This window comes from Diceros bicornis, chromosome 9, assembly GCF_020826845.1.
Source record: "Diceros bicornis minor isolate mBicDic1 chromosome 9, mDicBic1.mat.cur, whole genome shotgun sequence".
Classification (NCBI taxonomy): Eukaryota; Metazoa; Chordata; class Mammalia; order Perissodactyla; family Rhinocerotidae; genus Diceros; species Diceros bicornis.
This window is the reverse complement of record NC_080748.1, coordinates 21,783,530-21,811,444: the sequence shown is the minus strand read 5'-3', so window position 1 is coordinate 21,811,444 and position 27,915 is coordinate 21,783,530. Positions and strand designations below refer to the sequence as shown.

At 38.3% G+C, this 27,915-nt stretch overlaps 2 protein-coding genes across 1 annotated transcript; both read right to left on the bottom strand.

Moving 5' to 3' along the window:
• LOC131409892 (phosphatidylinositol 3,4,5-trisphosphate 3-phosphatase TPTE2-like) overlaps positions 1-27,915 on the bottom strand; it is a 222,171-nt gene that overhangs the window by 118,127 nt on the left and 76,129 nt on the right.
• LOC131410403 (FRAS1-related extracellular matrix protein 2-like) lies at positions 138-26,690 on the bottom strand. Its single transcript, XM_058548578.1, has 10 exons — positions 26,636-26,690; positions 25,692-25,856; positions 24,744-24,926; positions 19,817-19,947; positions 17,586-17,744; positions 15,983-16,286; positions 13,641-13,772; positions 12,172-12,503; positions 1,810-2,002; positions 138-364 (listed from the first exon to the last, which is right to left on the bottom strand). Exons 1-10 carry the CDS (start codon positions 26,688-26,690, stop codon positions 153-155), a joined length of 1,866 nt encoding a protein of 621 aa, XP_058404561.1. The 3' UTR covers positions 138-152.

Sequence of the window (27,915 nt, the reverse complement as noted above, 5' to 3'; positions counted from 1 at the left end):
TAACTCAGAGTTTTCTTTTAAATTTACTTTAATCATTTTGTATTTTCTCTAAAAGTTTACACAGACAATGATGATTTTGTGGCTTATGAGATGTAGTTGAACAATTATCAAGTCTTCATGTAGATAACTGCACATACACAATTCATTTAAAATTAAGGGCTTCTACGCTCATAGGGAAGCATGCTGAAGCATGTGTGAATATGGAAAAAGTATATTGTTGTTGTATGGGGAGTGGCTATCAATGGATAACGGGGCTTACCGGGATGTGAGAGCACAAACAAGCCATGGAATTGAGCCTCCGTCTTGAAGTTCACGACTGAGCGCCCCTCTTCCCCGATGCGCATGCCGGTTGGATAGAGAGAACCTACAACGGGATAGCGCACAAGAGTGGAAATATTGGTTACCAGGGACTCCTAATGTACAGGATTTCTTCCAAAAATGAATTCAGATTCATCTCATCTTTAAGCATTCTAGCCAAAAGGTATTATCAGAAGAATTCTGAGTGATAAGAGAGGCAGAAGTAGTTTTGTTTCTAATGAGAAAAGGTGTCTAGAAGGTATGCAAAAGAGAATTAGGTAACATGAGTGAGGCCAATATGAAATACATATACAGATGGGTTACAGTAGGCCAAGATTTTTTTTTAAAGCTTTAGTCTACATAAATGAAACTGTAAATTGAGAGACTTGATGAACTTGTCAAATTTTGAAGATTTGGACATGTAGGTGGAAATTGGTTTGTTCTTCAGGATGATTCCAAATTTTATAGGCTTAATAAAACTCAAGCTTTCCCAAGAAATTTAGCAGTTTGACCAAAGTTGACTCCAGATTCAAGAAGGAAACATGAGATCTTTATGTAGAAGTTGAGAACCACTGTATGGATCCATATTAAGATTCACTTAAATGTACATTTTCTAAGGCAAGATATGAAATTAAAACATTTGAAATAACCTGGAGTGATTGTTCAGAGTGATCGTATTACCTTTCACTTAGCTTTAAGGTAATTTGATCTGTTTAAGACAGCAGATTTTGAGATGCACTATCAACAGTATTTTCCCTCTGACTCGCAAAAAGTAATGCAGGTATGGTACTCAGACGTGCATGGAAGCATAGCACTACTAGATGCCTGAAAAGAAACAGCACTAATTCTACTAGTGGGGTAATTAGCTTTATGATTGTGGACTTTGAATTACGATTCTGACATGGAGATTGAAACAAAGTTTTATAGATGCTTATGGGCCCAATAGTTAGTGGCACTTAACACTATTGTTCTAAGATATTCAGCTAAACTATCAGAGAATAATAGAATTTTAAAACAGAAATAATAATAGAAGTCTAGCCTATCTTTCAGAAGAAATTGAGTGCCGTAAAGGTTAAGCAATATGTTCGAGATCACACAGCTAGTTAGCTGTAGAGCCAGAGCTAGAATCTAGGACACAATTCACTCTGGACTTTAAAACACACCTCCCATTTTCAGAAACAAAAATGTGTAACTTTTCCTCTCGGGTTCGTTCCTTTTTTTCAATTAGAACTTCCTCTATCCACTTTCTAGAATCTAGGGAAATATATAGACCGTGTCATGTAATGCATAAATCTCCATGAAATGTAAATGTTATATGTGACAGTCACATATTATGCAAAATTTGAGGCACCGATATGATTTAGTTAAAACAGTTTTTCCATGACAAAAATGAAATTATCTTAAAATATTGACTATAAAAATAAAATATATTGGAAGTTGCTTCTATTACTTTTAGCTACCGTAAAAATCCTCTTAAGTAATTCAAAGAGGTAAGAAAACTAGTTTGCCCACCTTGGAGTTCGGCTTCCGGTGGGCTGCCAATTCCATCATTCCACAAGATGGCAGTGTCATACACAAACGTGAGACGCAGCTCTGACTTCAAGTCAAAATGCTGCCAGCCTCCTACCCCAACGGGGGAATGGAACACGTAGGAAACGTACAGAGGGACTCGAAGAGTCACATAGGACTGCACTAAATTTAGGACCTAAAACAATAAAATGACATCTGTCAGTACGATTCAGTGTTGTTAACTAAATGAGCCTAATTTTGTACAAGCCATTTTCTCCTTTCACGTAACTGAAGATTTCATCTTCAGTTGAGGAAAGGAAATGACAACACTTACAACACTACTGTCCCCTCACTGATTTTGGAGCAATTAAATAGTTGTTACTATACTAACTTCCTTTGCAACAAAGGATATGTAGCAGAGATCTTTAAGATAAACTGCATTATTTTGAGTATGCTATAATTTACATAGCCCTTTTTGTTTTAGAGCAGCTTTATAAGATATGGTTCACATAACATATAATTCACCTATTTAAAGTGGACAAATCATTGGTATTTAATATATTCAGGGAGCTGTGCAACTTTCATCACAACCAACAGGACTCCCGTACCCATTCTCAGTTATCCCCTTATTCCCTCCTCACCTCCAGTCCTGGCAACCACTAGTCTACTTTCTGTTTCTGTCTATTTGCCTATTCTGGACATTTCATATAAATGGAATCATATAATATGTGGTCTTTGGGGACAGGCTTCTTTCACTTAGCATAATGTTTTCAAGGTGCATCCATGTTGCAGCATGTTTCAATACTTTTATTAGTGAAAAGCACCCAATTTTATGCCTATACCACATTTCATTTATCCATTCATCAGCTGATGGACATTTGGGTTATTTCTAGTTTCTGGCTATTATGAATAATACTGCTATAAGGTATTTTTTAATTATTATATAGAGGAAGATGAAATAAAGCAGGAAAGATCCAGGGAAGCAAATATGTTTAGTAATGACATGTAATATTTAAGGTGTCTCAGAAATAATTAGTTGAAATGAAGCATCTTGCTTAAAATTTATGCTTTCCTCTTTCAAGTATTTTGCAGGTGGATTGGGGGTCATGGAGGATAAACTAATATTTATTTACTGAGTGCCTACCACATTTCAGATATTGTGTTAGGTTCACAATAAAAGCTATTCAATATTTTCACTCTCCCCCAGAATTATATTTATATGGATGGATGGATGATTGGATGAATGGATGGATAGATGATGGATAGAAAGAGAGAAAGAGGAAAACTAAGATTCAAAGAAACAAAGCAAATTTCCCACAGAATTCTTTAAGCTTCTGGAGTGGCGCTGCCAATATCGGAACCCAGCTGTGGACCCATGCTTTTTCTACTCTATCACACTTTATCATATTCCAAACAAAGCTGAGGGTAGTCTTAAGATCACCTAACAAAGCTTATCATATTTAATTCTCAAAAATAGCTCTGCAGAATAGTAGGGCAAATACCACTATCATCTTCTACACAAGAGCAAATTTGGGTCAGATCACACTCCTTAGAAGTTCTAGTCAGGCTTTCTGATACAAGTCTAGTTCTCCTTCCACACTGAGCTGGCAACAGGAATAACAGTCATGAGTTAATGAATAATTTAAATCATGATAACTATAATTTGAGATAGAAGCAAACTCCTCAAATCACAAAAATGATGACTTGAATCATCAACAAATATATATATGAAAAAAAAACTATCAACCAAGCAAATTATTTGATCCTCGGCTGTGTAGTAGCTAGCACCCCCCATTATCTGCTAACCTGGCCAGCAGGAGAGGGGCCTTGCAATCAAAGTCCTTGGAGATAGTATTTTCTAAGGGTGGATATTATTGCAGTGATTGAGAAATTGATCTTGAAGTGCAATTTTAGCACTCTGACAGTGTAATGGAGAGTGATTAAGTCAATCCATATGTCACTGGTAATTGAAATTAATATTTTATCCTGTGATTTTAATAAATCAAAATTTTTTTAAAACTTAGGCTTTAGGCATGAATTTCCAATTAAACTCTCTAGGTGCTCAAAATAATTTTTGCCAACATTATACTCTATCCATCAAATGTTACTGAGAAGTGTAACAAATGTGCTATTTTGGAGAAGACTATTAACATTCACTTCCAAGGAACAAGTTACTTAGCATACACCTCCCTGACTAATTCTTATTTGATTTTATTTGATTCCCACGATAACCTAGAGTTTGATCATTTCTGGACCTGGTAACCTAGAGTTTGATCATTTCTGCACATGGAATCAGCATCTTATTGCATTTTCTTGTTCACCAGGTCTTCTTTGTCTGCTTAGAATTTCTGTCTAGAGGAATTGGAGCCTGAATGGAACTACGTTGATCACCCAGGTCACCTACCCATTCATTCCTGTAAAATTGAAGAATGCAATGTAACTTCTAGATGTCATCTTAATGAGCACTTAATTTTCTTTCAGTCTGTACCACAGGACTTTTTAAGGTTTTTGTTTATAGTAAAGAAATATATGTTAAATCTGGTATACCGCTCTTAAAGAAACTGTGACACGATGAGTGAGTTTTGATGTCCTTACTGATGTTTAAATTCTCCAACAAAGGCAAACAATACTTTAAATTCCATATTTAAAGGGATAGCGTAAAATTCAAATGCCCTGAAAAAGGTAACACACTGATGTACATTTCTACCACTACTACTAAGTGGCTAATAATGGGCAGCAAGTATGTATTTGGGGAGGTATTACCTGCTGAAGGGACAAAAGAAAGTCTGCTGATCTGTGTCACATAGGGGAAGAAGAGGAAGAAAAATGATACTCATAATGTTGCCTAAGGTGAGAACTAGTGTTGAGGAAAATTGCATTATATTTAATTGTTCGCTTATTTTGGACATGTAGCTGAAGTGATCCAACTTACATATTATCTTATTGATGTTTTAAAATTCTTATAGAAGTAGGCAGTATGTATATGTACTAATAAAAACTAATCTAGATTTATTTTGTTCTTTTGCAACTTTCACTTGAGCAAGGCTATATTTCACATGTATTGAAATCAAGCCACGAAAAAGATAGTTGGCAGGCCCAAGATTATTCAGTACAATCAGGACTGACACTCAAGTATCTAGACCAGCACTGTTCAATGGAAATATAATGTGAGCCACACAGGTAATTTAATTTAAATTTTCTAGTAGAAACATGTGAAACCAATTTTAAAAATATACTTAACTCAATATATCAAACCTATTACATTTTAATATGTAATTAACATAAAATATTTTTAATGACATATTTTATATTCTTTTTTTGTACTAAGTCTTTGAAATCTGATATGTTTTTTACCTGCACAACATATTTCAATTCTGACTAGCCCCATTTTGAATGCTCAATAGCCACACATGGCTAATGGCTACCGTATTGGACAGCACAGATTAGACACTTATACCCAAGGCGTTTTAACTAGACCACACATATTGAAAACAATAATCATTTAAAAATATTTGACAATCATGCAGCTACCCCATCTTTTTTTTTTTTTATAATTTTTATTTATTTATTCTTTTCCCCCAAAGCCTCAGTAGATAGTTGTATGTCATAGCTGCACATCCTTCTAGTTGCTGTATGTGGGACGCGGCCTCAGCATGGCCAGAGAAGCGGTGCGTTAGTGCGCGCCTGGGATCCGAACCCAGGCCACCAGCAGCGGAGCGCGCACACTTAACCGCTAAGCTACCCCATCTTTACGCAGGATATATGGTTTGCACTTACTTCAAAGATTGAAAACAGAGCCAGAGCTGTTAGAATTTTATCTGAGGGCTACCACTGGTGGGGATTTCCCACTGGTAGAAATTTCTTTCTGTTGCTGCTTTTGTTGCCAGAAGTATGTCTACATCATCAAGATGGCGGTGTTTGTGAATGTGTAACAAAGGCTCATAGATCTCAATAGCTTGAAATCTCAATACAGTGTGTACTTAGCTAATCAGCTGAGGACATTGTTTTAACAAGTTACAATTCTCAGCCAAGGTCTCTCAGTAATAGCAGTCTACACATCCAGGAACACCTGGAGGAAAGAGACCTTGGCTTCTGTTCAGCTACAAGCCTTTCTGAAGGTCTGTGGTATCAGAGATGCATGAGGGAGACTCTGGAACGAGGGAGGGTCAATATTGCTCCACAAATTTGTTAGTATTAAGGACAATTCTATGAGATATTTACAATAACAGAATTAGAAATAATCTAGAAGAAGGGTTAAATAAGTTATGCTGGCACACCCACAAGGCAAAAATATCCTGGAGCCATCAGAAGTCATGTATCTGAAGAATTTTTCTCGTCATGGGAAAATGCTCACAATATGTTAAGCTAAAAAGCAGTATACAAAATGGTATAAATAATATTACACTGCTATTATTAAAAATATGTATGTATATTGAAAAGAGACTAGAAAATACGTCTGTGTACAGTGATAGTGGGACGAGTGAGATGTTTTTTCTTATTTTACACTTTTTTAGTTCTCCAGCTTTCCAGGTGATATCGTTACTTTCATTTAAAAAATCCACATTATTAAAAAAATTAACTGACAAATTTGACAAAATAGGAAGTAATATGCTTCATGAAAGTTGTACATTTGGGATTCTCCCTGCTATTTCTTGCAAAATGATTTAGCGTGGCTTATATGTAAAAAAGAATAAATCAGTGTACTGAGTATAAAATAATGGGATGAAAAGAGATGACTTCTAAAAGCCCCAAAGTTCCATGTTCCTAAATCAAACAAATAGTAAAAAGAAAGGAAAATTATTCCTTGAACCAAACAACTAGGAATAAACATGTTTACTTTTCCAAAATCAAACTGTCTTTTCATAAGTACATTACAATTTCATGTTTCACGTGCAAAGTGTAATTGGGGTTGCATTTCTGCAGCATATTCATATTCCTTGAATGATGTTATGTCGCTGTTTACTTAACAAGGTGCGAGTTAACATTCTGACCTTGCAGTACAGCCAGCCAGGCCGATAAAAGGTGGAATGAACTGAGGTGTTTTCAAGAGAAAAATCACCAAAAATACCCAAGAGTTTAAAAAACTTAAGTTTAACTTTAATAACTATTTTGCATCACAAGTGTTTTTCATTGTATACCCAAACAATTTAAAATTTTATTTAGGAAACAGATGTCACACAAAAAGGTGGAGCAGAATCATTATTTTATTTATCTCTATTTTTCTTTTACTACTATTTATCTGCTTTTATAATTTAGAAACTAACTATTAAAAGTGATTTTAGCATTGACTATCATTAGAGAAAGTGCAAGTTTCTTTTTCTTGGCAAGTAAAATTCTTAACTTTTATAAGAGGGAGGATTTGATTCTTATAACTCTACTTTGTTGGGGTGTAAGCTCTGTATCTGGTGTCCTCAGCAGGTACCTGGTATGGTCTCTGGCACAGAGTAGGTGTTCATCGAATATTTCTTTAATGAATGAATGTGCAGTAAATAAGATGGCAAAAGCAGAAGTAGTCTTAATATCAGCTAAAGCTACATTGAAGCAGTAAAACTGCATAAAACTTCATTTGCTGTTAACAGATGACTTTCCTGGATGTTTCAGGTGATTCCTTCAGTTTGGCAACTCCTTTTTTTTTTTTTTTTGGGAGGAAGATCAGCCCTGAGCTAACATCTGCCAATCCTCCTCTTTTTGCTGAGGAAGACTGGCCCTGGGCTAACATCCGTGCCCATCTTCCTCCACTTTATATGGGATGCCGCCACAGCATGGCTTGACAAGCGGCGCATCGGTGCGCGCCCCCAGTTGTGAACCGGAGAACCCCGGGCTGCGCAGCGGAGCGCACGCACTTAACCACTTGCGCCACTGGGCTGGCCCCATGGCAACTCTTTCTTATAAGTTAAATAATCTGCATGTGGGAGGTTAGGGAAGGAAGAAAATCCTTTTAGGGTGTGTTAGAAAGAGCTTTTCAATCACAAAGAAAAACGCAGGGACTTGGCAATATTTCACGGCAGGAGCTTTAGCTACTAAGAACATATAAAGAAAAAAAATCAATTCTTAATCATGTTGTTCCTGGCAGAAGCAATTACCAGTTAGTAAAACTTGTTTGCACAGTGATTACCTTGATCTAAGGCGCCAAGTCTAGAAAAGGACTAGAAGCGGGAAAGTAACATCTATTAGACGCTTGGCCACGGCTGTGTGGAACTGGCAGAGGACAAACAGACCCGGGCAGCACTGGCTTCCTTCGGGTGCTGCTGTCCAGTGGAGTGGGCAATAAAACTAGGAAGCTGCTCTGAAGCACATTTAGCCCATATTGATGGTTTACCTTTGTTTTTGCCCATTTTCCCATCCTAAATGCAGAAATGTAAAAGTTTGTTAGACTCTTAAGCACTTCTAAAGCAGAATGTGTTCACCAAGCATTTAGTTTGCTTGCCTTCAGGTGCTGTTTTGTGAAACTTGTTTTCATTTCAATCTGATCTGCCAGTACTCCAATGAAGCTGTAGACCAGTGTCATTAAGGTATGGATTTGCATAATTTCACCAACAGTGGGTGTGGGTATAATCTGGCACACATCTGTACGACCACTGTTGGGCAGCATTCTTGTACCAAGAACAGAGGGAAAAGTTCATTTGCCTTTCCCGTAATCGCATCTGTGACCATATCCACTCCTCACATTCACTCAATTACATGACATTTAATTCATTCAATTACATGTCCAGATAAGAATTATGACGTGGTTAAGAGCAGAGGCTTACAAGCGAATCGCTTTTGGGCAAGTTATTTGACTTCTCTTTGCTTCAGCTTTCTCATCTCTAAAAAGAGGACAAAATTAGTATTTTCCTTATAGTGGTGTTGTGAGGACAGGATTAGTGGAAATATGTAAAGTACTTAGAAGAATGGCAGGCACATAGTAAACATTAAATAAAATGTTAGCTAGTACTATTATTATCGTCGTTATTGTTATTGTTAGTACTATTATCGGATATTTTCTCTTCTTCTCTAGAACCCAAAACTAATGGGGGAAAATTAGGGAAATATCTCAAAGAGTTAAATTTCTTCTACTTTAATTTGTATTTTCTTCTCCATCACCTACATTTAAATAATGTGTGTATGTTGAGGGGGAGGCAGGGATATAGGAGAAGATCCTTAGCTAGGGGGGAAGTAGAAGTTTAAATCCAAGGAAGAAAGTCAGGGAAAACGAAATGGTCATCTCTGAGCTTCACTCTAAGAGAGGAAGCAACATGCTTTATTAGATTGTATTGCCATTTAGTTTACACTGAGGCTTTTAGAATTTTATAACAAGATTCTGAAATTCCAGTGATTTACACTGAACCTGGTCATCTCCTTTATGTTGATCCAGGTTACTCTATTAAATTTATTTTCAACAGTGCAAAAGCAGAAAAATTCTTTCAGAAGAAACTCATACAACAAGCTGGCCACCTTACTTAAGAAGATAACATGGACCAGTTAAGAACTGGATGGCTCAATAATTCTTATAGGGTGCTCTCTCTTATTCCGAGTATTATGTAATGTAAGCCTCTTCAGGCAGGTGAAACTTAACTGAAACCTGCAGTTCCCAGTTTTCACTAATGAAGCAGAACTGTCACCAACTAGGCACCTGGAGAAACTCAAAGGTGGGTCTGGAAGCAATTAACTGTTTTTCCAAGTTATTTCTTTTCCTTTTTTATGTTAAGGAGATGAAACCACCAACCATCCTGAAACTGACCAAACAAGAAACTCAAGGGAGATGTAACCACCAACCATCCTGAAACTGACCAAGCCTCACCACAAGACCTAGGCCCATGACCTTTGCCTTATTTTTAATGCAAAGATCTCTCCAGGAGGGGCTTAGGCCTCATTATGTGGAAGTATGTTCTCCAGCTGAGCCTGTGCAAGCTAATACCTGCCTCTCCCTTTTGAATATTCATTCCCCAACCGAAATAAAAGTTCCTGCTTCCCTTTGTTCGGGGATGCTATGACTTTGGAAATGATTCCTCATGGCCTCCTATTTGCTGCAAATACACTTTACTTTGTGAGACAACTTCCACTGGTGTAGAGTCTTATTTAACGCACCAGGAGGCGAGCCCACTTGGTTCGGCAACAGAACCATTGGCAGCTCAACTACAGAAGCAGAGCAATAACTTTTCTAGCTAGGAGTGGTAATGGGAAGAGAAGAATAATGAACGTAAATAATTAAATAGAGGAAGAGTGATTTTAAAAAACACAGCAAAGTATAATCAGTTTAGCTGAGTGTTTTATGGTAAGGTTTGGCCGGAGAGATGAACACATTAGAGGCAAGATTTGCATTCAAAATGCACTTGGTACATTGGAGAAGTGGGCAGATATAATAGAACAAGGCTTAAGCAGGATAAGCGCAGAGTTTTCACTAGAGAAAGCTCTCTGGGTTGCATATCTAAAAGACAGAAAAGTGCTGCCATTTTGTGGAGAAGATAGAAAACGTTCTTGAGCATGAAAAGAGGCTATAGACTAAGCGAGATCCACAGAGAAGCTCCAGGTAAGAAGTGATTTTTAACAAGGAAGAACTAGAACTACAATATAATCCTATTACTATATCCAATTTGTGCGTGTGTGTGTGTGAGGAAGATTAGCCCTGAGCTAACATCCATCGCCAATCCTCCTCTTTTTGCTGAGGAAGATTGGCCCTGGGCTAACATCAGTGCCCATCTTCCTCTACTTTATATGGGACGCCACCACAGCATGGCTTGACAAGCGGTGCGTTGGTGCGCGCCCGGGATCCGAACCTGCAAACCCTCCAGCTGCTGAAGCAGAGTGCATGCACTTAACTGCTACGCCACTGGGCAGGCCCCACTATATCCAATTTTGTTTATGCCAATAGATCCTGTGACTTAAGCAAGATCCTGAGAGAAAAGCAAATGGAAAGAAAACAGGAATGATTTAATAATGGATTGAAAATAAGCTCTTTGAGGAAGAGCTAAGGGAACCAGAGATATTTGACCTATAAAGGAAAAAGGCTGAAGTAGATTTGTTAACATGAGTCCTTATTTTTATTCTGGGGATAGGGTTTTTTTTTTCTTTTGTGTTTCTTTCAGGTGGCAAAGATAGGTTGGGGAAGAGGGATCTGAAGAGGTAACACTTCTGAGGGCTTAAGTGACTTGCCTAAGGACACATAGCTAGAAAACATCAGAGTGACATTTAGGTCTGCATTTGCTTGATTCCAATATCCAGGCTCTTTCCACTGTTCCACACTGTCTTCCCATTGGTGTTTTTATTTGGGATTTTTACTAATCCACGCAAGTTTCTGAATATTTTGCTGCTTTCAGAGGAGGTGGTTAAGATAATGTCTCACTACCTTGGAGTCCAACAGTTCCCAGATATAATATAACTGCCCATTTAACATAACACCACCTCAACTTGTCAAGTTTCACACTTGGCTGTAGGATTAAACTGATAGTGAGTTATCATCTACTTTTCTCTTGCTACCACTTGTTTTATATTTTAACACCACAGGAATATAGCACAGAAAAAAACCAGCCTCACCTTTGCCAAATCTTGAAAGACATGATCTATTCTGGGTACCATTCAACACTTTAATGTATAAGCCTATTTACATAAACTCTTTTGTTCAGTCCTGTAGGACAGAGCATAGCTTTTAGTTCAAATACTCACTAAATTCTCAACTACACCCTACATATTTTAGATTCTCTATAATAACTGCTAGTGGAGACCTTGCTTCTTTATCATTTTAACAACAACTTTGTTGATGATGGTGGTGGGGAGGATTGTGTGTGTGTGTGTGTGTGTGCGCGCGCGCGCGCGCTCACATGCGTGTAGTATGAAGAGGAGTCAATAATTGTAGAGTAGAAATAACAATAAGCTTTTAAGGAAAACACTTTAGACCATGTTAGTGATGAAGAAATGAAAGAGAGGGAGGAAAAGGGGAGAAAACTAGAAAGAAAAGAGAGGAGAAATGAGGATAGAAGGAGAAAAATAGAAGGTAGAGGAAGAAGAAAGATAGTAAGGAGGGAGAAAAACTAGACTGACCCTGAGGATTGTAAATCCTCATTTTAGATGGTTTATGAGATATCACAGGCATCTATATACATAAGAAATGATAATGTATACTTTCAAGAGTAATTGGTGTTTCGATTTTTATAATATCAGAATAGATTTGGAGCATTGCTAAAAAATACATATGCTTTTGACACATTGTTCCAGAAATAGACATGGATTTTTCACACCAGTCATGCCAATTTTCTAGTCCCTCTTGTACCTAATGACCTATATCACCAAGATGGAAGACTGGAGTTGAGATTTAGTCCACATCTATGTAACTGAACAAAACCAACTAGTTTATCCAGTGACCAAAGTTCAGATGTTAAAAATCCATACCTGCCCATCTGTTCCAATGGTGCCTCCACAGTCAGTAAGAAGTTCCGACATGTCATAGCAGCTAACAAACTCCCATAAGCAGGCCTCTAAGTTCAGGTTTCGGTAGAAGCGTAAGGTATTGGAACCTCTGATAGATGAGCTGTACTGGTAAGGATACATCTCTCCAACTATTTCTGGATTTTTTGTAGCATCAGTCAAGAAACCGTGGTGGGTCTTCACTTCAGTATAATCCAGGAGGTTGGAGCACTTGTGGTTTCCAACCCTCGTGCCATCGGGCCTGAGGGTGAGCTCAAAGTTGGAAAGCTCTTTGGTGGAGATCACAGGGAGCATGCCTACAAGGAATTGTCATCATTGTTACCATTCTCACCAACAGCAAAGGGCTTAGAACACTTCATAATTTCCTTATCTCTTGAGAAGACAAGTCTTATAAAATACTGCAGAGGAGTGATTATTAAAGTGGTGTCCTAGGACCCCTGGGGGTCCCAGGAATTTTCCTGTGACATGAAAGCTATTTTCATAATGATACTAAGACATTATTTGACTTTTCCACTCTGATTCTGTCACTGTTATAGGTCTGTTTTTCCCTCCTCAGCCCTTTGCACCCCTGAGTCACATGTCCAATGTGAGCCTAGAGATGGTGTAGTCAAATGTGGGACCAACATTATGCTGTAAAGTAAACAGGCACATATTCCTGTCTACCTACCGTCCCACTCAACACAAATTTGGGTTTGTAATAAGCAGACAATGCAGAATTGTGTCCTTTTTCTGAGAGAGGTAGATTCTACCTTGTAGTTGCTAATGCTGCCTAATATTTCCTTTTCCTTACCTACTTAAAATATAACTAACATACCAAATAGTAAAATTAATATTAACAATTTACTTCAGTATAAAATGAATTGAGTCAAATACAACTTGAAAATGTCTCCTGAACATGAGGAAATATTCATAAAGTGTGGGTAAAGTTACTGACTCTCAAATTGTGGCCACACTTCCCTGTCCAGAGAAAAGGAACACAAACATAATACTGTTAGTTGCATTTTTTATTTTATTTTAATGCCTAGGAAATGTCTTAGTTATTGCAATAAATATTGGGAGGGATCTATAAAACTCCAGCTATGAAATATCAAATACATGTTGAAAGTGAGCGTTGAGATACCAAAATGCTTTACAGTAAGTCTAAGTTCAAGAGTTTTGAAGACATACTTGTGCTATTTCCTAAAAGCTATCATATTAATCCATGTTTTGTTTTATTGTGTTTGGACATGTATTAAATTTATCTAATTTTAGAGAATGCTTAAATTGTCAGACTTCAAAAAACTGGACAGAAAGAAAGCAGAAATACTTGAAAGGAGCAGAAGCAGCAAATTGAGCAGTTATTGTCTGCTTGGTTATTTAGGGTATTCAGTAAAATAACCAGGTAATGTGGAGCCCAAACCACCTCCACAGATTTGCTTACCCAAGTCACCTACCGTCTATGTGTGGCATCGTGACAGTGAGCTTGATAAGGTTTGCGTAGTCTGGGTCCTCGGGGCCCGTGTAGCGCAATTTAGCTGAGAATGGCTCTGCTCCCACTATCCCTGGCACCCGGGGCTGACAAAGACCTCAAGGAGAAATGAACATATTTATGCTAAGAGAAGAGAAAAGACAACACCTAAAGAATATTTTTAAAATAGGCACTATTATTTTTTTTATGTACTTTAAAATTCTCTGTGGACTAAGGCATTGCTAAGAGTAGATATCATAAGGAAGCAGAATAACATAGAGTAAGAAGTAATCACAGCAGACAGTTTAGTGTTTACTTCTTAATAGTTGGGGTATTTTATAAAGTATGAGAAAAAATAGTTATTGTTCAATGTGATTTAATATGTGCTGGACATTCTAGGTTATGATCACATTCACAAAATCATTTTAATATAAAGTGTGAACTGACACAGTAAAAATGATTAAAAGCCAATAGGAAAAAAGTAAGTATAATTTAATTAAGTGAATGGGATGCTTACCCTAGAATAATATACTTACGACTAGTTATAAAATATACATTATTTATAAACAAATAAAACTAAAAGTGCCCTCATTTTTAAAACAAAAAATGTCTCTTTAGAGGGGCTGGCCTGGTGGCATAGCGGTTAAGTTCGTCCGCTCTGCTTCTGGCAGCCCGGGGTTCACAGGTTCGGATCCCGGGGGCGGACCTACGCACCACTCATCAGGCCACGCTGTAGCAGGTGTCCCACATAAAGTAGAGGAAGATGGGCACAACTGTTAGCCCAGGCCAATCTTCCTCAGCAAAAAGAGGAGAATTGGCAACAGGTGTTAGCTCAGGGCTAATCTTCCTCACACACACACACACAAATGTCTCCTTAGAACCAGGGAGCAAAATGTGTAGTTTTCTCTATATATGTAATTTCTTACAGTATTATAATTTATAATATACTGATAATAAAACATATTGTTGCTGATATACACATACGCATACTGATATACATACTGATATATATCATTTTCTCTCTCTCTCTCTCTCTCAGTGATCTTTAAGAATTTTGACATGAAAATCTTCCTCCAATGTTTGCTTTAAGAGAATTTTGATGTTTCCATTTTAATATCATTTAGGGGACCAAGATGCTAGATTATAACTTCAAGAGAACTAGGGAACATATATTTTCTATTTGTACGAAACAGAGGAAATAGACAGGTATTTATTAGCATAGCAATAAAATCAGAGGCAGTCCTTAGCATCTGATCTGTGTGTTTTATTAATAGGGGAACTCATTTTAAGGCATTGTTTATTTATTTATTTTTTGGCACTAACACAATAGTTTGTTTTTAAGGCAAACTTAAAAACCATATATTTTAATCCTAATAAAAGAACATGTTTCCTATACATGATATCAATAAATATTGATCCTGAGTATATAATGGTGGGAGGTGGTACATATAACTCTTCTTTCTGTGACAAAGAAACTTCTAAAATTTTGTATGAAAATGGAAGTTTTAGAAATAGAATCTTATAAATAGACTGTTATATTAAAAATCTAATTTAAAAATTCTTCTTCAGAGTGAAGGATTTGTTATAAAGTGGATTTCCTGTCTTTTCAGTGTTGTCTCCAGCTACATCCTATTCTCCACCCACAACGTGTCTGGGCTCCAGCCTGGAACATCCCCCGTAATAACAAGGTATGGGCACTGGTACATACTTCTGCACCTGGACTGTCCTTCTCCTCCTGCCCCCAGCAAACTTCTACTCATCCAACAACCAGCTTGGAGTGCCTTGGCATCACGTATGTCGTTGCATACCATCCTGCTTCACCTCCTGATCCTTCCTCCTCTCTCTCTCACATGCTTCCCCACTTCTCTGCTTGTCGTTCCCAGAATATTCCAAGTTCTAGCATGCTTCTGTGAGTCATTGCTCATGCTTTTTTTCTCTGCTGTTTTCAAGATGCAGCTAAGCATCTCCTCTTTGATGAAACCTTTCCTGACCCACTCAGGGTAGAACTAATGACTCCTACTTTTGCATTTTGAGCCTTGTACAGACCTAAAATTTGTCTGTGTCCTCAATTTGAGTATAAACTCCTTGAGGACAGGAATCTCGCCTTATTTTTCTTATTGCCAGCATAAAGTATGGCATATAATAATAAGTGATCAAAAAATGAAATGAATTAATATTTGTTTTCTAAAGAATATTTTCATAAAAATGGATTTTATAGGGTATTAAGGAATATGTGAGGGCACTTGGAAGAATTAATAACCAGAGTTAGAGATTTATAATATTCCACGGTATTCCAGTGGTCTTCATGTGGGAATGGCAATGCATTACCTTCTTCTTTGCCAATGGTTACAATAGGACTCATCAGCTCCAGGCCCTCATTGCCATTGGCATTCACGGCACGAGCCACACACTGCACCCTGGAGCCAGGCTGAAAGTATATGGAGTCTAAAGTGATCATCTTGGATGACGTAAAAAAGGTGTCAAAGTCCACTTCTCTCATGGGGCTGGTCACACCATCAGGGCCAGCGGGTGCACTAATCAGCCATCGGTACCGCGTCGATGTGTCATTGATGTTCTCACTTGCACAAATAGAGCCTGTTTTGTCATAGTCTGAATATTTAGGGTTGCAAGCCTATGGAAAACAAACAACTATGTTAGGGCCACGGTACAGAACTATGTGGAAATGATTCCTCTCAAGGTCTCACAGTGTTTTCACTGCTGCGTTTTCCATTTCCAGATGCTAGTCCTGCAACTTTCAAATTCCTATTCTAGCCATAATAGCTTTTATGAACTCTAATCTTCCATTTCAAACAGCTTATTGGACATGTCCACCTCTACCTTGATACGTGTAAAATTATTATTCATTTTATCATCTCTCAAATCCTCAGAGTTGCCAAATCATCTTTTTTCTTTCCCCCTCCCTTCCTTCCTCTCTCTCTCCCTCCCTCCTCTCTCTCATCTTGCCCCCACATCCAGTGGGTCAGTGAACTTGGTCGATTCTTTTGCAATACTTCTTAAGTTGCTCCCTTCTCATTCCCAGGGACCACCTCCCCATCTAATTCAGAGCCTTTCTAGTCCAGTGACACACCTGCCCTGGTAACACTCCAAAATATACTTTCTTCTCATGCCATTCTTCTGTGCAAGAACTCCCTGCTACCCAACAAATGAAGCCCACTTTCCTTAATATAACATTTAAAGACCTCTACAACTTGGCAGCAAATTATGATGTCTGCCTTGTGAATTCAATAAACGTTTATGTGTAGCTACTGTATGTAGGTCATTATACCAGGGCTGTTGTTATGTAAAAATAAATATGACCCAGTGTTTTCTCACAAGGAGCTTATAATTTAGAGTCAAGAGAAGGCAAGTAAAAAAGTGATGATAACATGTCATTTTTTATGCTATTCCTCTAGATGTAGTTTGTGTTGCAATCACTTCTTCCTGGAATGACCTTCCCTTATCTGACTCTTATCTGAAACTACTGAAATTCCCCCAACTATCCCAAGCCTTCCTTCACACATGGAGCTGCAGCCCTAGCTAGTCTGTATCATTCTCATAATAATAATGATCACATCTTGCCCTATAGTACAGTAACTGATTCCTGTATATTTTTCTCTTCCTTATTTTTAAATTCCTTGAGTTCAGAGTTCAACACTTATTTATTTTTCCATCAGTGACAGACCCTGAGGTAACACAAGATAACACACTATGTACACATCAGTTAATAAACCTCTAGTGGATAAAGGAAGAAAAATGGGAGCTTTAATTGATTAATGTTATATTTTCCCTTCTAAAGTTCAAAGCTTCAAACTTGTAGTATTTTCCCACTTTTATTTCTGCATGACAAAGCCAATACTATATTGGTTAATGTTTATAATTATTTTAAATAATTATTTTACAAGTTTCTCAATTTTGTCAATTTCCTACTCACTGTGATACAGACGACAGGATAGCCAGACACAGGTCCAGCACTCTCTTTAGCTCTGGAAGTGTCATCATACATCAGTAAGGACACAATTTGAGGGACAGAAGGAGAAGTGACATCTGCCATGCTGTTCATTTCTTCTATATACACAATGGCTTTGGTCATCTAGAAGAAAAAGATAATTATCTGTAGTTACTGAAATAATTGACTCTTGGTGCATCTATTGTACAGGATAATACCCATGATGCGCGGCAAGTCCTTGGCTTCATTATGATGAAAACTGTCACATGCAGAGCCCCTGCAGAGTGACAGGCCCTATGCAGCTTGTTCCATGTAACCCTGACACCTTGGCCATATCTTATGGTACAGGGGAGGGTACCTGAGCCCAGGGCTTGCTGCGTTGGCCAGTGGTCCACAAGGTATTTGGGCTCTAATTTTTTGCTCCAAAGTGATGATAGTAGCTAAATCTGTCTGGGCATTGTGAAGTGGAAGATCCACGAAAAAGTCAATTAGTTGATAGTGGGAGGAAAGGTGAAAGACACCCCAAGAGAAGGCAGATCCTAGACGTCACATGATAGCACGGGCCATGTGGAAGTGGATGCTAGAGAAAAGCAAAGCTTTAATGAGCAGAGACCAGAAGCAGAGCCTGAAGCACAGGCAGAGGGAGAAGTTGAGCCACAGACAGAGGAGGAATCTATGAACATCCACTGCTGGGATGGTGACAGGAACACCTCGATGATAACTTTTCCTTAGCTCCTGAATAACCTTCCAATATCTGGCTATAAATCACAATTTCCAAATCTATATTTACATGTGTATTCTCTTTTTGTTCAGATATAAGCAATCTTTCTTGGTTACATGTAAAAAACCCTTTTATATTAATTTTAATATTTTTCTCTCTTTTTTTATTGTGGTAACATTAGTTTTTAACATTATATAAATTTCAGGTGTACATCATTATATTTCGACTTCTGTACAGACTACGCCGTGTTCACCACCAAAAGTCTAGCTGCCATCCATCACTGTCCACATGTCCCCCTTTACCTCTTTTGCCCTCCCCCCAACCCCCTTCCCCTCTGGTAACTACCAATCTGTACACGTGTATTTTTTGGTGGGGGAGCTGAGGAAAATTAGCCCTGAGCTCACATCTGTGCCAATCTTCCTCTACTTCATACGTGGGTCACCGCCACAGCATGGCTGACAAGTGGTGTAGATCTGCACTCGGGATCTGAACCTGCAAACCCCGGCTACCAAAGTGGAATGTGCCGAAATTAACCACTATGCCAGGGGGTTGGCCCCAATCTTCCACTTTTTTGCTTGAGGAAGATTAGCCCTGAGGTAACATCTGTGCCAATCCTCCTCTATTTTGTATATGTGTCGCCGCCATAGCATGGCTGATAAGTGGAGTAGGTCCACACCTGGGAGCTGAACCCGTGAACCTGGGCCGCGGAAGCAGAGCATGTGGAAATTTAACCACTTGGCCACGGGGCCAGCCCCAGCTGCCGTACATGTGTATTCTTAAAAGAAGCTTTTATCACTTGAGGTGATCTGAGTGAATCTCTGTTCCTTTCACTCAAAAGAGTTTAATGCAATGCTACATAAAAATAACAATAAAAGACTCATTTTTTATGTGATTAAAACTTTAGTTTTATAAATTACTTTAGGTTTAAAGGTCAAAATTCTGTGAAAATTATGTTTACCTTAAAGAAAATCTGGTTGATGATACAATATAAATAAACACGGAAAAAAAATGTTAGGACAGGAACATTTTGATCACTGAGGCTCTGGACATCAATTTAATAAAGCTAGAATGAACAAGTAGGAATTTTGAGGGTTAGCAAACTACCTTTGTGAGTTAAAATGTGTGTTTTAATGAGTTGTAGCACTGAATTAATCATCTCATCTTTGTGCTGAGATGAGACTTTCTTTCTGGAGGTTAATCCCAAATTCAAGTATTACTGACTGAAATGGGGAGGGTAAGTGGGCTGATGTGGGGCTCAGTGACTCTAGTCTTTGAGTTTCTACAAACGTGATTTTTCAAAGAAAGAAACAGAAATTTCTTGATTACGATCTAATAGGAACAAAATTTATTTAGGAGGTGAAAAGAGATTATGCGCATCTCCTTTATAAAGGCTTATACAAAGTCCCATTCCCTTATTGTATACTATATGATGCTTACATGCATTTTCCCTAATAATATGCTGGCCATGAATTTATATCCACATTTTATTGCTTACCTGTGTCTCTGCTATCATATTTTCATCGGGTTTTAGGTGAACAGTGAAGGACTCTCTCATCTCTCTTATCCCATCAAACATTACTTCAGTTTCAACAACGTGCTGGGTTTCTCCCTCCTTAAATTCAATTTCTACAAATGCAAAATCACAGATTTAAATCTTTTATGTATGAACATGAGAAGTTTTTGTCAAGCTTTCTTGACAATGGCTCACAGTGAGAAGTACATCTTACATTGTGGCCCAGTGTATTTGTGTGTGTGTGTGCGAATAAAATGGAATAAAAAGTTTAAAAACATCACTTATGCTTACTATATTCATTGCACTCTGATATTTTCTATTCTATTCCATTTTATCCAGAAGAAAATTCGAATCATAAGCTACTAAATTGAGTTATTGACCCACAGTTTGAAAAAATGCTGAGGTATGCAATGGAAAATCAGCAGGTCTAATGTTAGGACATAACCAGTCGAAATCGCCTCTCATTTCCCAGAATTTCTAAACCAACAGGACACAAGTCAAACAAATATGATCACAGGTATTATTGAGTGTGAATAGCATTTACATTATGTATGTATCTAGAAAAGCTGGATATAAAATTGAGACTTTTAATATCATATCAAACTATATTTTAAAAAGACTTCTTTTTGCTGTTGATGTAAATCTTGGAAACTCTTTTTTAGATCAATGTTAATGGTATTTTTCTCTTACCCCTATCCGTCCTCACAAAAAGAATGCTTCATTGTCACGAAAATCAAATGCAATTATGAGAATCCTTTTCTTAATGAAACCGGCAAAGAGTTAGCCATTGATAATTAAACAGCTAGTAACTATGGGGGATCAGAATTGGCCCCACCCCCACTAACTAACCAAAGGAGTATGGGATGGGAGGCCTGCCCCCAGAACAGACCATCACCACAGACATCTCTGGTGACTGGGTGGGTCCCTGCTAAGCCCATTCTTAGTTCTGGTTGCCCTTTATAAAAGACATTTACATTTGTAAAGAAAATCTCCATTTGTAAAGGTATCTTCTTCCCTGTACCAGGAGGAAGGAGGGGGATGGCCTTACCTAGAAACTTATCAGAACGGAAGATGAGGACTTAAATCTGCATGATAAACTTACGCATTGTTAACTGTGCTGTTTAGGTAATATGCTATCTGACTCCCACTAGGTTCCTACAGGTAACGTCACCCTGGAGTCGGGGTCACCATGGTAATGGGTGTTTGAGCTATTTTTTCAGGAACTGAACCCCTTGTCCACTTCAGGCCGGTTTGAGACCACCAACCCATCAACTGGGACTTTTTGATGGTAAGAGGTTGGAACTCCACCCTCAGGGCATGCTAATGCCGCCATTCTGTGAACATGTGTCCTACAAAGAGGCATGAAGCCTGACTACGCTTGTGCAGATCATCAATTACCTCATCTCTCCTCACCTCCAATCATTTCAGACCAGCTTGCCCCCTTCCCCATAAATACCCGAGTCCCTATCTTCGGGGAGGCGGATTTGAGACTTGTTCTCCCGTTTTCCTCACTTGGCTGCCTTGTGATTAAACCCTCTCTCTCTGCAATCTCGTCCGTCATCTCCGTAATTGGCTTTCTGGGCGTTGGGCAAAAACGGACCTGGTGCGGTAACATTAACCATTTCAAAATTATTAAAACATTAAGAATTAATTGATTTTCTTGAACTCATGAGTAAGCAGCTGACCATACTGTGAAACTTGGATAGACTATTTTGCTGGTTTTACCATACCTTTTGAGAAACTGGCTCAGAAGAGAAATAAAGAACATAATGCATAATCATTCCAATTAGAGAAGATAACAGATGCTGCTTTCTGACATAACTGCAGTTCCATCATTATAATTCTAAATTATAAATCCTTTAAAATGTGGCAGAACAAAATGTGTCTCCAACGTATTTTTCTTTTCCTACTTCTATTTTTTTTGTCAATTATGGAAAAGTAAGCCAGATTCATCTTTAAAATTAGCTCTGTTTCTAGATACAGCCATTATCCACATCAGCCTTAGCATGTTCTATAGTCTGAGATTTCTCATACCCTAAGAGATCTTATGGTTCTTGTTCCAGAGGATGAAAGTAGCCAATCATCTGGCCCACCAATTTGTTTGGTAGCACCTGTGGGATGTTGTATTAATTAGTTTCTAACACTTAAAAATCTGGAGATTTCATAGGCAGATGCAGATCTTTTTTCAGTTCTTTTGCATTTTTCTGCCTAGCAACAGTCAGCTGGCTAAGAGAGGACAGGCATTTCCCAGCAGCGAATGGACTTTCCAGTTCAATACCATCCCTGTCACTCCATTTTCCCCTCAAACCTCCTTGGTTCCTCATTTTCATTGCTTGTCTTAGCCCTGTAAGCATTCAAGTTTTGTAACTCTCTGAATTATACAAACCCAATTTCCAAGAAGTTAAAAAGTTAAGAATTTATTTTAAATATTTAAATTATTGTTTTCTTAAAGTACAATTGCTAGATGATAGACACTTTTCTCAATCACTGTAGCCTTTATCTGTCATTTTAGACACTTTTAGCACAACACATATTTCAACTTACATTCTATATTTAATTTTTTCTGTTTATTTGTGAAGGACTGACCTCAATTTGGAACACAAAAAGAGAAATTAAGATATGTTTCAGAAAATATTACTAAATTTTTATTATAAATAGCATGTTGACATTTATGGGCTAAAAGAGACAAAGGCTGATTTAATGTTATTTAACTTTTTTCTGACTTCATTTGTCAGTTTACTATATAGGTAGAATTTTGTTTCTGTTTTAGCAAAAAGAATTGTTTTATATTTTAAAAAAACATTTTCTGTTAAAGGTCATATTGTCCATATTTAGAAGGTGTTTCCTTCATGTAAAACCTACTCACTACAGAAAGACTTATTTTAGATTTTATAATTTAGTAGCTAATCAGGGTTTTTTTTTCTTTCCTTTTGGGTTGTATGTGATTTATATAAAATATATCACTGATGCCAGCCCTGATATCAGTTCCCCTACATTAAACCCAGCATATATGGGGTTAAAACCAAAAGTACTCATCCTCTTTTCCTGTTTCTCCAAGTTACAGTCATATGTAAATATCAGGGTTCTTTTTGAAGTCTTTTTTTTTTTTTTTTTGATGAAGATCAGCCCTGAGCTAACATCCATGCCAATCCTCCTCTTTTTGCTGAGGAAGACGGGTCCTGAGCTAACATCTATTGCCAGTCCTCCTCCTTTTTTTCCCTTTTTCTCCCCAAGGCCCCAGTAGATAGTTGTATGTCATAGTTGCACATCCTTCTAGTTGCTGTATGTGGGACGCGGCCTCAGCATGGCCGGACAAGTGGTGGGTCGGTGGGCGCCCGGGATCCAAACCCGGGCTGCCAGTAGCGGAGCGTGCGCACTTAACTGCTAAGCCACGGGACCGGCCCCAAATAGCGGTTTTTTAAACCTTTGTATCCCTGAACTTCACGAGGCAAACAGAAGTTACAAATTGTTAAAAGGCCAGGTGGCCTCACACTGGGCTCACACTGAAGTTTTGGCTAATTACCAGTTCTTGAGGTTTATTAAAGGGAGGCTGATATCCAGAGAATATCAAGAAGCTGAAGCTTCCCAGACCCCAACTCCTTGGCTTCCTGGCACCAGGATCCACCCATCATGGAGGCAGACCATCAAAGACAGTCCCGCCTTTGATTCTCTTATCTCACCATCCTCCTCCCTGCAAACAGCCTCACAAGGCCAAACGCAGGCTGCTGGGAAAGCGCCAACCAGCAAGGCCACAGACTCCCCCTCCCTATAAGCAGCTACATTCCTCGCAACCTTTAAAGCCCCTTGCCTCCCATCTTTCAGGGAGACAGGACGAATTTGAGGGCTCACTCTCGTCTCCCGGCTGACGTCACCGGAAATAAAAACCCTTTCCTCGCCACAAGCCTAACGTTCCAGTTTTTATTTGGCCCCTCTTGTGTGGCGGGTAAAGAACCTGTGTAGGAGTCTGGTAACATTATCATCCTTTACATAGAGAATAATCTGAGGATAACTTTGAAGCTCTTTACCATATATGCAAAAAATACACAAGCTCCTTTGTAGAAGATGCTCTTTTTTCCTATTGTCTCATTAAATTTATTACTTAGTAATAACTATCAGTCACTTTCCAAATTTTGTTCGCAAGTTAGGAGATCAAGAAGAATGCCTGAAGCTCTAAGATCATCAAGAACTCATGATGGCTGGTAGTGAGAGGTAGGAAGCTAGAAACAAAGTGGAAAGTAGAACTCCAAATAATTCATAAACTTAATTTTGAACATCAATTTACGTCTGTTCTGTTGGCAAATAATTCATAGAAACAGAGAGAGAAGAACTGATTTGTTAAGAACTTACTTAAAAGTAAGTGGTAAAATGGTCCAAAAATTTGAAGGAGGCGGCGGATGGATGAAAGCCATCCGTAATGGGCTTCTAAGGCCCAGAGAATTCATTGTCTCTGTGTTTGGTATTTCACCACTCTTTCAGTGCCCTCCATTAACACAAAGTTTTCTAGCTTTAAGTTTTAAATTGTTAGTGTTCTATAAACTATAATAGACTATCATCTCGGCTATCATGCACATTTTCAATGTAACAGAATATGCCAGGAAAGTTATTATTTAATATCTGATTACCATAATGAAGTAAAACCCATTGAAAGTTAAAGTAGTCTCAAAACAGAAGGTCATCTAGTACATCTACTCAAAATTTCCTGACATCCTAACACATATACCTTGTAAGTCAAAAAAGAAAATCTTGGAAATAAATTCCATTGTCTTTGTTTTTCTGAAGGAGATTAATTTGAAGGATTATGTCTATTTTTATCTCAGTTTGATATTTCTCTTCTTTTGTCAAGGGCACCAGCACTAACACACAGTGTGAGCATGACCCATCTGGAGACAGGCCCTGGGAGCCCCCATACCTTCCGACACAGGGTGATAGTCTTCTCCAGAAGTGGCTGAGCCATCCTTGGTGTGGACTCTCACGATGGAAACCTTTGAGGTGTCTCCTTGGCGAATCACGGGAATTTTTCTAACCACCGACTGTCCTGGTTCTCTGGGTTCACTGACGCTAAATTTGGTTTCTCCAAATTTAATAATTGTCTCTACAATTGTAAGAAACGTGGACAAATTAAATTCTAAGGGGAATGCTTTTTCTTCATTTATGTTTCTTTCCATGTGGGAGGAGCTTAATTATATCATACTCCTGGCTTCTCTCTGTCCCCTCACCCAATATTATTTGTGAGTGTGTTAGGAGAAACTGAGCCCAGCTCCTTCCTTGGGAATTAACCAGCCCCCAAAGAGCATGTGCTCTGGGCAGTCTCTATATGCCAACAATTTTATGGGAGTGAGCCACTGAGAGTGGGAGAGGAGGGAGGAAACTGCTGGCTCAGGAATCACTGCACCCAAGGGTGTGTGAGGAGGGCAGAGGAGGTATGAATGTTTGGGATGCAGACTTTAGATATAAACCACATTCTCCAACATCAACGTCCAGTTTTGGGGGTTTTTTTGGTGCAAAAGATTGGCCCTGAGCTAACATCTGTGCTAATCTTCCTCTATTTTTGTATATGGGATGCTGCCACAGCATGGCTTGATGAGTGCCGTGTAGGCCTGCACCGAGGATCTGAACCCGCGAACCCCAGGCTGCTGAGGCAGTGTATGCGAACCCAACCACTACGCCACCGGGCTGGGCCCCAACTTCCAGTTTTGATGGTGTATTTCATTCCCCATTTGACTTAATCTTTTTCCTATTTCTCAATTACTTTAAAACCCTAGTCAGAAAGAGGGGGTTATTTTCTGAGCCACTTAACTTTACCATAGATGGATTTCAGTTCCCAATTTACAGCTGAGCACAAGAAATGACTTCTTACTATCAGCATCATCTCGGATCCTTATCAGAGTTTCATTTTGTTCACCAACTGTAGCCCCAAAGGGAGAGTTGCTTTGTGGAGTGCCGAGAACCAGGCGGAGCTCCTCTACCTCCTCATACAGTACATCCTCCAGCAGCTCAAGGATACAAGGCTTTTCCGTCTCACCTGGAACAATAATAATAACAGCAGGCCAATCATATCCCAGAGGCCAAAAAGGATACAACTGCAATTAGATGTGAGCACCACAAGGGCAAGGATATTGCTTTTTCCCTGCCGTGTTGACATTGCAAAGAATAGTGTCTGGCATGTAATAAGCCTTCAATAAATATTTACTGAATGAATGAGTAAATATTTGAACATATGTAATGACAGGTCTCTATTTATACAGGGAATTTCTTTAATGTCTGTCTTTAAGTTCTGTCACTCATCTTAGAAAACAAGGGGAAAAAAAGCAAATGCCAGTTTTGTTTACGAATTTCTAGCATCATGATCAGGAAGCAAATTTAGCAAGCTTGTACTGGTTGGTCATTCTTAATTTGACTGCTGTACTAATTTCTAATACAACTATTGGATAAAAGTCATCAAATATTTTAAGACTCTGGATACATGCTAAAATGTGACATCTATTTCCTTCCATTTCTGTCATTTGAACATTATCTCTGAGCATTGTAAAATCTATACATTTGATATGCCCTTTTCCCCTGAATAAGTTTTGAATAAACAATATTGTACATTGCTGGAAACCAATCAACAAGTTGATACAGAAACCAAAAGGACATTCATTCAATCTGTTAGAACCTACCTCACCTTATTATCATCTAGTACACATAAAACCATGTCATAAGCTTGTTTGAAATCAAGAACTTGTATTTCCCTGATATACATTTCTCACCAAAAACTTGGCTTCCTCAAATTTCAAATAAAAATTTCAAGCTCAAACTTACCAGGGAGGAATGTGATGATGGCGATCTCACTATTTGGGCGTTCTTCAAAGTCCATCATCACTTGTGCAGACCCCTGCCGTGTATAGATAGCATCTCACTGAAGACCTGTACTGGATATCTCCACTCCTGTGGATCACTGCAACTATCTGCCCATCATTTTCATTTCCAATATATACTCGTTCTTTGAATTGCATCTTAGGCACTGAAAAAACAAATACAGGCATACCTCGGAGATCTTGCAGGTTCGATTCCAGACCACCGCAATAAAGAGAACATCGCAATAAAGTGAGTTACACGAATTTTCTGGTTTCTCAGTGCATGTAAAAGTTACGTTTATACTATACTGTAGTCTAGTAAGTGTGCAATAGCATTATGTCTAAAGAAACAATGTACATATCTTAATTAAAAAATGCTAACCATCATCTGAGCCTTCAGTGAGTTGTAATCATTTTGCTGGTAGAGAGTCTTGTAAAAAACTCAATACCTGCAAAGCGCAATAAGAGGAGTGCAGTAAAACGAGGTAAGCCTGTAAACGTATAGATCAAAGTGAGCAGAAGTTTCCTTAAGGAAAATGGCATTTCAGAAAACATGGGTTAGTGGAAAGAAGAGTGGAACAGAAGTGAGAAGAATTGAGTCCCAGTCTTCACTTAGTCACTTGCCAATGTTTTGGCCCTGAGTAAATCACTTAAGTGTTTTGATTTCTTTGTCTTTGAAATTTTGCTCTGCCCATTTTGTGGAGTAGGAAGATGCAATGAAATATTAAAAAGTGGATAAAACCAGAGACTTTAAGATATCTGTGTCTATATATGTTGCTTAATCATGAGTTTTCAGAATTTCTTGATATGAATAGCACTAAATATCGTGCACATAATTATAAGTATAGTTTACCCAGACGGTGTTGGAAAAACTGATGAGTATAATATTATATATATATATAAGATTTTTAGGTGACACCTGTGCTGGGTCAATTAAATATAGATTTCATTGACAATAGGTTAGACTCCTCCAAGCAATGTCAAGATTATCATGGTTGAAGATTATTTATAATTCCCTTGTGATGACATGACAGAGAGCCCTGCTGTGTGTCCAGCAGCTGGTTGTCTCAGAACAATGTTTTTGGCACCTTATTAGGGAAATTTCAGGAGTGTCTGGGTGTAAGGAGATGACAGAAAGTGTCTTGTGTTGAGAAATGGAAAAAGACCATTGATACTCAAAGGTCTGTGCAATTTCATATGGTTCTACTACCCATTTGTAGTGAAAGAATTATTGAGACACAATCA

Excerpts from the sequence above, each read along its gene's own strand:
- LOC131410403 (XM_058548578.1), bottom strand. The coding sequence starts at position 26,690 with ATGGACTTTGAAGAACGCCCAAATAGTGAGATCGCCATCATCACATTC. Across the intron at positions 25,857-26,635 it reads CATCATCACATTCCTCCCTG|GTGAGACGGAAAAGCCTTGT; the intron begins GTAAGTTTGAGC and ends TTATTGTTCCAG. Across the intron at positions 13,773-15,982 it reads AACCATTGGCAAAGAAGAAG|GTCTTTGTCAGCCCCGGGTG; the intron begins GTAATGCATTGC and ends TTTCTCCTTGAG.